The sequence below is a fragment of the Oryx dammah genome, unplaced genomic scaffold, assembly GCF_014754425.2.
Source record: "Oryx dammah isolate SB20612 unplaced genomic scaffold, SCBI_Odam_1.1 HiC_scaffold_4, whole genome shotgun sequence".
NCBI lineage: Eukaryota > Metazoa > Chordata > Mammalia > Artiodactyla > Bovidae > Oryx > Oryx dammah.
Genome location: NW_024070188.1, coordinates 27,494,768 through 27,506,985, shown reverse-complemented (window position 1 = coordinate 27,506,985; position 12,218 = coordinate 27,494,768). Strand labels below are relative to the sequence as shown.

At 35.3% G+C, this 12,218-nt stretch overlaps 1 protein-coding gene across 1 annotated transcript in view; it reads left to right on the top strand.

Moving 5' to 3' along the window:
* The window catches only part of CDC40 (cell division cycle 40), a 49,805-nt gene that overhangs the window by 31,758 nt on the left and 5,829 nt on the right, over nucleotides 1-12,218 (top strand). The window contains exons 9-14 of the mRNA XM_040238508.1: nucleotides 469-514; nucleotides 2,586-2,687; nucleotides 3,703-3,818; nucleotides 4,074-4,207; nucleotides 8,911-8,987; nucleotides 11,562-11,706. Of these exons, the coding sequence (XP_040094442.1) occupies nucleotides 469-514; nucleotides 2,586-2,687; nucleotides 3,703-3,818; nucleotides 4,074-4,207; nucleotides 8,911-8,987; nucleotides 11,562-11,706 (620 nt within the window). The remainder of the gene's footprint in view (nucleotides 1-468; nucleotides 515-2,585; nucleotides 2,688-3,702; nucleotides 3,819-4,073; nucleotides 4,208-8,910; nucleotides 8,988-11,561; nucleotides 11,707-12,218) is intronic.

Below are 12,218 nucleotides of genomic sequence, written 5' to 3'. Positions count from 1 at the left end.
GTGTTTATACGTACATGTGCATGAGTATGTGGATAGTCCAGATAGTGTAACACAGACCAATAGCACCAAAAGTGAAAAAAACAAAAAGCGACAGTGTTAGTCACTCAGTTGTGTTCGACTCTGTGGCCCCCAGGGACTATAACCTGCCAGGCTCCTCTGTCCATGGAATTCTCCAGGCAAGACTATTGGAATGGGTTGCCGTTCCCTTCTTCAGGGGATCTTCCCTACCCAAGGATCAAATCCAGGTCTCCTGCATTGCAGGCCGATTCTTTACCATCTGAGGCAGTAGCACCACACAATGTGTTTAATGATATGTAATGCCTTGGTTAAGTTCCCTGTACACACACAGATACACACACACACATAGCTGGCATATGACTGTTGTTAGTGGTTGGAAGTTGTCGTTTTATCAAAGCCTTGTATTAAATTTAACATTTCTATGTGTTTTTTTTTTTTTTTTCCCTCCAGCTATGGGAGGTTTATGGAGATAGGCGCTGTCTGCGAACATTTATTGGTAATATTTCTTTTCTCTCTGGCTATAAATCTGTTCAGAAAGACTTTTTAAACTACAGTAACATCATCAACAGTAATATTACTACTACTAATTTTGCTACTGATGTGAAGGAAAGCCTTCACAGACTTGAGTGAGTCTTGAAGGAGGGGTGGAGGGGTAAGTCTCCCATGTAAGCAAAGAACTAGGAAGAGAGAGCAACAGAAGCTGAAGCAGAAGTGATATGAGAACTGCACTAAGGGAACCACTCAGTGAGGGAGGCTCAGCATTGTAAGCATGAGGAATACAGTGAGAGGGGAGAAAAGCAGTGGAGGTGGGCAGAGTGTGAAAGACCTTTGGTCTGTCTTGGGAGTCTTTGGAAGCCAACAGCTGAACAGCTCTTGCAAGAAAGCATCATGATCAGAATTTGAAGTTTACAAAGATCACAATGGCAGTATAGAGGATACTTTGGTGGGGCAGACCTGGAGACAAATAAATGATTTACAGAGTTATTTCATTAGTCTGGATTAGATGATGAGAGCCAGAACTAAAGCAGCAGAAAGAGAGGAAAGGAACAATAAAGGGTTAAATAAAAGTAGTGGCTCTTAGTAAACTAGAAGTGAGTATAAAAACAGTGAGGTGGAAATCTAGAGTGACTCCCAGGTGGCTGGATGAATGGTGGTGCCATTCATCTTAGGAAGATGATAAGGTTTCACACTCATGCAATTTGAGCTGCTTTTGAGATATTGAGATGAAAATGTCTTATAAGCAATTAGATAGCCAGATGTTGAGCTTTGAAGAGAGGCCAGGAATTGGCTACAAACACAGGTAAAAAGAAAAGGTTGAGAGAACTCCTTGAAGGAAAGAAGACCAAAAAGAGGACTGCTTTGTGGCAGACTAGCCTTTTGGTAGATTGTCTTTGTCAGATTTTGCATGAAGACTGGTTACATTTCCAAATTTAACTATACCGAAATGAAACGGTATTTGAATTATATTGGCTCTGTTTTTAGATTTAAGTGGGAGTCCATTCTGTAGTGCTTTGTTATGATTTTAGGGCCTCATTGCACAAATAAATACTGTCCGAGATGCCAGGGCAGCCCAGAAGACTTTTGGGAAGGCTCTCGGCAGCATACAGGAATGTCTCCTGTGATACAGGGGATTTGGTCCTGGTCTGTACCCCCTGCTCTTGCTGCTTTCCACTGAAAAACTGAAAATTCCTACTTAGAAAGATGATAACAGCTCTGACCAGGACTCCTGCTTTAGGAAGGAATGCCTGCTTACCATGACTAGAGGTCATCAGCAGTGGTGGTGATTTAAGGCCCCTGTTGACCATTTGTGCCATGCACATTTTGTACAATTGTCTTGGTCATAGTGGGATAGTAAAAAATAGGAAAGTTTCTGCTTTCATTTAGTCACATTTTATTTACCCCTATAACTTTCAAAAGAGGTGATTGATCCAGTAAGATTGATTTCTAAGCAAAGCACCTTGAAATTAATTTATTGTCAAATGCCATTTTAAAACTAAATGTAATTAATATTTGTTTTTAAAAACATTTAGTCTATGAGATGCTGAATCCATTTCTATGAAATTCAGTAATATAATCCCAGAAATATACAGTTATTGAACAGAGGCCACAATTTTCATGAACATCAGCTTTAGGTCACTTTGTTTTCACTTCTGGCTTGGCTAGTAATTTCAGAGTGAACCTTAAAAATGTCACCAGTCATTTCTCTTTCATTGGCAATAATTGGACTGTTAGGTTTTCTTAGATTCTTGACCAGTTATCAGCTTTATGTATTACATTATTAAGAGAGTGCCATGAGAGACCTTTTAAAACAAAGTTAGATCTTTTCTCTTGATTCTTACTCAAACATTATGCATCAGAATCTCCTAAGGAGCTTTTCAAAGGGAGGGAAAACACCTACATTCTGTAGCCCACACATATTCTGAGTCAGTAAATCAGGAGGTAGAGTTCCAGTGATTTTGACTCACAGCGTGGCTTGGAAGACACTATTTAATGCTGTTTCTCTTATGGTGCTTATATTTTAAATGAAGACTCCACTTCACCTCCATTTCTGTTGTCTCTGCCTTTAGGTCACAGTAAAGCTGTTAGGGACATCTGCTTTAATACTGCAGGAACACAGTTCCTCAGTGCAGCTTATGACAGGTATCTTAAGCTCTGGGACACTGAGACAGGTAAGAGCTCACTTATACTAACACATATTTACCTTAGAAATTAGCTGTTTTAAATGGAACAATGTGAGTAGCCTTCTGTGCCAAAATGGTACCTTCACTAACTGCTGATTCTCATATCATTGGCAGTCAGCTAATACCACAAAATGTATATAAAGTTGAAACTGAGCTGTAAAAATAGCTCTTTCAGTATGAAACTTCCTTTCCATGAAATACAGTTTATAAAGCAAATATATTGATAGATAAGGAAATTTGAAATTTTCAATAGACTATTTAATCTTTAGGTTATCCCCTACATAACCTACCATGCTGCATTGTACAATAATAGAAGCATAATATATATGTGATGAACAGAAGTAAATTTAATTGCCCCAGTTAGTTAAAATAGGTCTAAACTTCCATGGGCAGATTGGTTTTATATATTCACAGACATATTGATTACATTAGCACATTGTGGCTAGTATAATTTTACATAATCAGAGAACCATCTTTCATCCTACTGAGTTTTAAGGATAAAGAAAATAGCTAATAGTTATAGAACACTGTTTACCAAGCATTATACTAAGCACTTATATGCAGTATCTTGTTCAGCCCTAACAATATCACTCACTATGAATTTAAATACTATTATTGTTATAGATGAGGAAACTGAGCCTTAAGAGGTAACTTTTCCAGGGTTACAGAGCTAGTAATGGTCAAATTGGATTTAAACCAAGGTCTTTCTAATGCTAAACCCCATACTCTTAACCTCTTCAGCAGTGGTCCTCAACTCTTTACTGCATGTTTTAATTACCTGGAGAGTTTTATCTGCTCAGCAATTGATACAGATTTACTTTTGAAAATATTATTTTTAATCATTAAAAATTCATGAAAAGGAACAATGTAGTTTGCAGTAAAGAACGAACAGGCTGCCATTTCTCCAAATTTATTAGCAAATGATCTCTAGATCTTAATTCCAGGGTTGTCTTTAAATGGTCAAATTTATTTTACCTACTTTAACTTGGGTCTTTGATTTTAGGACAGTGTATATCAAGATTTACAAACCGAAAAGTACCCTATTGTGTCAAATTTAATCCTGATGAAGATAAGCAAAATCTCTTTGTGGCTGGGATGTCTGATAAGAAGATTGTGCAAGTAAGTCTCTTCACAATATTTTTATTAGATTCCTGAGCTTTACATTGTATCAGGGACTGGAATAAGGAATATTAACTTGTCCAATGTTTGCTACTTTTAGGGTCTACTGATGCTCTAGTCTTAGCAGAAAGCAATAAATGTACAAAAAGATGATATTGGAGATTTCTTTTCCTTCTCCATTTATCATGATTATGACCTTTGTTTTCATAAATCTGCTCTACTTCTGTCTTTGCCCTTTCCTTATTTGATATACAGTGGGACATTCGAAGTGGAGAAATTGTGCAGGAATATGATCGGCATTTGGGAGCTGTCAACACCATTGTTTTTGTCGATGAGAATAGGAGATTTGTAAGCACATCTGATGATAAGAGCCTAAGAGTTTGGGAATGGTGAGTTTTTATCAGTAAAAATCTGGTTTATATAAAGCAAACAACTTGAAATTTTGTAACCAAAGAGAAAGCCTGATAATAGACAACAATCTGAATATTTTCACAACTGTGATCACTGGCCTGTCAATCAAATTGGTTTAACTATTCAAGTATCCAGACTATGAAAATTAAAGTTTAAGCATGCTACTTTTCATAGTCTTTAGATAACCTATCTAAAGAAAATGTATTTTGAGTCATTTTTCTTATACTAATTAAAAGCTTATATAGTGCTTTCTTACATTCTTTATTAGGTATTTTATTCGTCTTTGCAAAAAGTAGGGACAACACACATACAGACTGTATTGCTTATGCTAGGGATTGTGTATAAGACCCTATCCTTAGAAAATTAGAAACTATTTTTAAATCTCTTGATTTTCTAAACATCTGGATTTTGATTATTCAAAAACTTGCCCTAGGTCATCATCCTTATGTCCTGCTGTTCATAGCCTATAATGGTAGAATACAAATGTTTTACTTGTAGAGTATAATCAGAATGTATTGGTAAATTATGCTTTCCTAGAGGAAAAAAAAAGTTTTCTAAAGTCAAGAAATAATAATGTCACTAAGTATCTATCATAGATCATGTTTTATAATTGATTTTCAAAGTAGTACATAATAATCTTTTTGTCAGAGTGAATGTTTGGTTGGAGCCCAGCTTGTTTTTATAGTTACTTATAAGACATGGCTGGACTGTGGCTACAACCTTCAAGGACTAGAAAGTGTCTTTCTACCCCCACAAGTTGTTCTGCTGTAGGAAGTGAGATGTCTTAAACTACAGGCATCAGTTTCCTCCAGAAACTGAGTCTGTTTGGGGACCTGTGAAAAGTAAAAATTAGTTGCTCAGTCATGTCCAACTCTTTGTGATCCCATGGACTGTAGCCTCCCAGGTTCCTCTGTCCATGGGGATTCTCCAGGCAAGAATACTGGAGTGGGTTGCCATTTCCTTCTTCAGAGGATCTTCCTGATCCAGGGATCGAACCTAGGTCTCCTGCATTGCAGGCAAATTCTTCAGCATCTGAGTCACCAGAGAAGGACCTGAGTATATCCCTAAACACATCAGGACAGTTTGGGTAATTGAAGATTTAATGTAATTTAACTACAGTTTCTCCCACACTCCCTCCACATTACCTCCAATTAATGGAGAGTTGACTACTATATACATAGTCTTAGCATTATTCTTAAGGTCCATGATTTGAGACTATCTTTTAACTAAGATCTCTCCTACTTCAGAAATGATCTTACATGCTGAGGACCTGATTAAGACATCATTTCATATGGGCCACCTTAGATCAGGTATACAACAAAGTAGTTAGTTTAGCATACATATAACTGTTTTGTTTTTATGTACTCCTAACGGTTTGATTATACTTAAACTTTCAGGTGTTTGTATCTTCACATGGTATTTTCAGCTCCATTTGAAAATGTATAAAAGAAATTGTTAACTGTTTAAATGATACCAGTTACAGGGCTTTTAGAACACTTGTGAGTGTTTTGTCAGCAAAATATTTTGATTAAATTAAATGTTAACAGGCTTTTTTTCCTTCTCAGATATTAAGAAATACTCCTAAGAGTCAAAATACTGTTTCATTATGAATGATGACATCCTGTAGATTTCAGTTCAATTCTCACTTGCTGTTTAGAGCCTTCCTAACCAATCCTCACATGAGATTAGGTGCCTGTTCTCTATCATCCCACACAAACAACCCTTCGCTTCCCACAGCTTTTTATTAATAGTGCTTGCTTATTTATTCCTCTTCTCTGATAAGCTCCTTTTTTTTTTTTACAGGGTGAGGCGTATATATGTATTTTTTAAGTATAGTTTATTTACAGTGTTGTATCCTGACAAGTTCTTAACCATGAGAGAAAGAACTGCCTCAACTCTCCATCTGTCTCCAACACCAGCACAGTGCCTGGCACAGACTAGATATCTAAGAAAATCATTATTGTCATAATTATTAATGATGTTACATTTATTGAGCTCTTTCTGTGTCCCAGGCACACTAAGCATTTCGCCTGAACTATTTCATTTAATGGGCAAGTAATCTTATGAGACAAGTATATTTGCTTTTCCTGTTTTATAGGTAAGAAAACTGAGATACATTAAGTAATCTTCCCAAGTTCCCATGAAACTTGAAAGAGCCAGAATTTAAACTCAGATCAATCTAGTTCTAGAAATTTTCTTTTCTGTTTTCTCCCCAGTTTTATTGAGGTATAAATAAAATTATAATGTATTTAAAGTGTACAACATAATGATCGATACACATATACAGTGTGAAAGAATTAATTAACTCTTTCATACTGAGTTAATTAACATATCCATCACCTCACATATTTACTTTTTGTTTGGTGAGAACACTTAGTTTGTACTCCTCTAGCAAATTTCAGTTATGCAGTACAGTATTATCAACAATAGCCACCATGGTATACACTAGAACATCAGACCTTATTCATCGTACAGCTAAGGGTTTGCACCCTTTTGCTAGCTTTGCCTAATTCCCTACTCACCCCTCCACCCATCCCCTGGCAGCCACCGTCTACTCTCTATGAGTTTGACTTTATTTTTTTTAAAGATTGCACAAATAAGTGATACCATGTAGTATTTGTCTGTCTCTGTCTGACTTATTTCACTTAGCATAATATGCATCCTCCTGGTTTATCCAAAGGAAAGTTGGTTTTCTTAAACAATATCATACAAACTAAGCCTATTACACAGTTTTAAAGGAGAACAGGAGATGTAATTAGATATTGAGCATCTTGTGGTATCCTATATCATGAGCTGTCATAGGCATGTTTTCTCCCAAAGGCATTTATTTTTGTTAAAATGTTTTTAAAAGAAAATTTCAGAGGTTGGCACTACTCTTTTATCTTTAAAATGTCATACATTTTTGTTAGGGTTTTTTATTATTATGATTTCATTTCCAAGCTGAAGATTATTTGTAACATGCTGTGCTGTGCTTGGTCACTCAGTCGTGTCCAACTCTTTGCGACCCCATGGAATGGAGGCCACCAGGCTCCTCTGACCATGGGGATTCTCCAGGCAAGAATACTGGAGTGGGTTACCATGCCCTCCTCCAGGGCATCTTCCCAACCCAGGGATTGAACCCAGGTCTCCCACATTGCAGGCAGATTCTTTACCAGCTGAGCTACCAGGGAAGCCCTATTTGTGGCATATTACAAGCTTATTATACTGATTTATAATTTCTAATTAGAATATAGTATTATTAAATAGAACTATACCTAGCATTTTTACTAGTGATTATGAAGTTCATAGGTGTTCAGATTCTTTATATAGAGAATCTCTTGTTGTAGAGCTCATTGTATCAGGAGTCCTTGAAATAAGGGATCTGTTTAAATTTTTTTACTTTTAGTAAAACATGGATTGATAATGAACCTGTAGTATTGTTAACTTTACAGAATGCTCTTAGTTTTTAAAATCATGTTATAAAATTATCAACTACTAATAATAAACATGAGAAAGGAAAAGCAGTTGAACCTTTTTAAGATTAAGCCCGTCTCAGTATATTTGGATCATTTTGAAGTCACTTCTCACTGTTATTTAGAGGTATAAAGGGTTTGAGATTTGATAAATATTACTGTTTCTCAGGTTATACCAGAAAATGTTTTCCTCCAACAAAAGACTGTGACAGAGTTTTTTTCTAGTTGTTTACTTCTTCAACTAAAGGGGTGATAGATGGATACAGAAGATCCTTACTTAAAAGGCATATGATTATTATTGTCATTGTTGTTTTCTAATTAATCAGTCTTTGAACTTGAACCATAGTTTGAAATTGAAATTGCTGCTTTACATTTTGTATTATTCATCAGATTACATTCCCCACACATTACTCTATAAAAAAACATTTCTGATATCTCATGAAAAGTAGCAAGACCAAAATCCTTCAGAACTACTGAATTTTTTTTTTTATTATTATTATCATGGAGAGTATTAAAAATGAAAAGACACTTAGAACTTTGGATGGTTTTAGATTTAGGTGACTAGTTTTGAATTTTTATTGTTTTCATTTTATTCTTTTTTATTTTGTAATTATTCTTTTATTCTCATAAGAAAAAATGTTTAATGTTTTTTCTTCCATACTGTACACATTTGGAATACTTTACATGTAAGCTGAAAATAGAAGATGTTCAGGTGCTTAATCTGCCAGAAATTATGAGATTTCTGGATGGGCTCGACCTGCTTTCAGATCCCTGAACAGCTTTGCCTACCATCTACTTGCATTGCTGAAGGCTCTTTAGCACTTGAACCTGCTTGCAGAGCGCCGAGTTATGGTTGATTGGCAGGTAAAAGAATACTTCCCTGCAGCCTTGCCTCAGACATCTTGCTTCTGTCTACCATGGTACATTTTTAGATGAGTTCATTATTAAAGAACTTATAATAACAGATTATTTTTTAACATAAAGGGCAAAGTTAAAATCAAATAGTGGTAGGAAACTAAATCACTGACACTTGTAAGTATCATGGAAAGTCATTTGTATAAGTAAAAGCTTTATAATAATAGAATGTCATTTCGTGGTTTTCCTTCCTCCAGGAAGTTTCATGAAACTTTAAATATATAATTTCAAGAGCATCTCTTTTGTTTCAGAGATTATTCTTCTAAAAGTACTTTTAAAAGTTACTATTCTGATATGTTATTTTTAATTTTTAGGGATATCCCTGTGGATTTCAAGTATATAGCAGAACCCAGTATGCACTCAATGCCTGCAGTGACTTTGTCTCCAAATGGTGAGTTAGTAGATAGTGTTTTTAAATGAGCTTCTAAGATACTGTGTGATTTCTGTTTTCAAAAGAGCCTTGGCCATTCCCTCCTGGGGGTAGTCTGTCACAGTGCCATACTTGTATAGTAGGAATAATCATTGATTTTCATGTATGAGTCACCTCACCCATTCTCTTTATTTTTTTAAAAAAGGTAAAAATAAAAGAAACAATGATTTGCAACATTGCCCGAGCATCTGAGGACTTCCATCTGAGAATTAGGATTTTGTGTTTTTGTTTTTGGTTTTTTTTTAAATAATTCTTCCAACAGAATCATGTTCAGCAACTCATTTAGTGATTTACTGTGAGCTCTTTTTCTTTTGGGGAATAGGTAATTTTGTTCTGGTTCCTTATATGAGAACACCTTAGCAATTCACCATAAAGGATTTTCTCAGGCAAAAATTTAAAATTTAAGTCTGCTTAATATCATTTTCTATTCAGTAATTCATTGCCTTTTAAGTACAAGCACTACAGATACACTGATATAATTTTACCTGGGGATATTAAAGTAGAGGACCTTATGTTTGGGCAGCATGGTCATCAAAGCCACTGTCAGCTCATGTAGCTGCTGTGAGACTAGAGCAAGGAAGAGGGAGCAAGAAAGAGTTTGCTCTTCCAGTCAAAGCATCTACCATAGGCAAATCGGTGGACATTCGTCAAGTGTCCTATGATCTTCATGAGAAGAGCAACCTCACAGGGTGCTGTTCTGATAATCACCATATTGTATACAGTCACATTTGTGCATCTACATTCCATACAGTGTATTTTTAAACAATCTGTCACCAATACTGTGCCCATCTTGAACAAGGCCACTTACCTAGTCTGACTGTGAACATTGTTAGAGTCATTCTTTATCATGTCTGTAATATATAGGATGCAAAGATACTTCAGTTTAGACTCTAGTGGTTTTGGTGAATCCTGGGTAGATAAAAGCAATGTGGCCCAAATCAAAAAAATGGGCAGAAGACCTAAATTGACATTTTTCCAAACAAGACATACAGATGACCAATAGGCACATTAGAAGATGCTCTTCATCACTAACTATTTGAGCAGTGCAAATCAGAAACTACAGTGGGGTACTACCTCACACCAATCAGAATGGATGTCATTAAAAATCTATAAATAATGCTAGAGAGGGTATGGAGGAAAGGTGACTCTTACACTGTTAGTGGGAATATAAATTGGTGCAGCCACTACGGAAAACAGTATGAAGTTTCCTCAAAAAACTAAAAATAGAGTTGCCATATGATTCAGCAGTCCCACCCCTGGTCATATACCCAGACAAAACTGTATTCATGGCTGCACAATTCCCAAGGCATGGAAACAGCCTAAATGTCCATTGACAGATGAATGGATAAGGAAGATGTGGTACATATATACAGTGGAATACTACTCAGCCACAAAAAGGAGTGAAATGATGCTATTGCACAGAACAGATGGACCTACAGATTATCATGGGCTTCCTTGGTGGCTCAATGCAAGTTTAGACTCTGTCAGAAAGAAGCCCTGGAGAAGGAAATGGCAACCCACTCTAGCATTCTTGCCTGGGAAATCCCATGGACAGAGTAGCCTAGTGGGCTACAGTTCATGGGGTCTCAAAAAGAGTCAGACATGACTTAGTGACTAAATAACAAAAGAGATTATCATACTAAATGGAGTAGGTCAGAAAAAGAGAGACTAATACTATACGATATCACACATATGTGAAATCTAAAATAGAACACGAATATATATATAAAACAAAAATGTATTTTCAGGGGTAGGGAACATACTTGTGGTTGCCAAGGGGCATGGGGGGAGGGTGTGGGAGTTTGGGATTAGCAGATACAAACTATTATATAACAGAATGAATAAACAGTAAGGTCCTCTGTATAGCACAGGGAACTATATTCAATATCTTTGATAAACCATAATGGGAAAGAATATATGTATATCAGTCACTTTGCTATATAGCAGAAATTAAATGCTACATTGTAAATCAACTATTACTTCAATAAAACTTTTTAAAAAGCATTGTGTTACTACAGCATTGCTAAAATTGTTTTACTAAAATTTTTTTTTACTAAAGTTACTAAAGCTGTTTTTATCATATCTTTATACAGTTTTATTTAATAATCCTAGGTTTTCTCACCTGGAGTTCATCTTTCCTCTTTCCATAGTTAACACAAATAGTCTTTTTCTCTCCATGGTTCTATTATTTATGTTTATTACAAATTCATTTCATTTCATAAAATTTAATTTTGTTTTATTAATGCTAAACTCAGGAAGTTTTTATTTATCCTTATTTAAACAGAAGAAAGTTTTTATAGGAAAAATGCTAAATGATACAAGATTTTATGAGCAAAATCCCTTACTCTATAAAATACAAATATTTCTCACTTTCAACAGATCTGTAACACTTCACAGGAAGTATGGTAAATTTATTTTCCTATTATTATATAGTAGTTGGGAACAAAATAATATTAATGACTGATCCTACTTAAATAAAAGTCTTTTTAAAATTTTCAATCTTCCTCTAAAATGTCTCATTTATTAAATTTACAGGGAAATGGCTAGCGTGCCAATCAATGGACAACCAAATCTTAATTTTTGGAGCACAGAACAGATTTAGATTGAATAAGAAGAAAATTTTTAAGGGCCATATGGTAGCAGGCTATGCTTGTCAAGTAGACTTTTCACCAGACATGAGGTAAGTTTAAAATTTCTCATTTATTCCCATATTCATATATGATGATATAAACTACTACTATACAAATAGTAATGCTGTACAAATCACTTTTATATATGTAATTGTATGAGAACTGTTCAGATTGTCTAAATGCCAGATAAAAGACAAGAACAAATTAAGACAGTTATATTTGGCGCTTTTTTTTTAAGTTCTTCAGTATATCTCTCTACATTGTTAGTTCTGTGCCCTTTAAGCACATAGAGTCCCTGTCCATATAGGCAATGTCTTTCTTTCTTTCTGCTTTTCTAAGCAAGGCTGAGAGGACTATAATCACTATATTGCTGTGATTTAATGAGCCCCAGAGGAATTAATCCTGTATTGTGGGGTTGAAGTTAACAACTTCACTACAACTTTTCTGTGCTAAAGCCTCAAATCCAGCCTCTGACTGTTTCTCACACTAGATTTTTGAAGCCTAGAGCCTTTCTAAGAGTGAAACTCTGTATTCATTCCACTGTTGTTAGCTAAAATATATG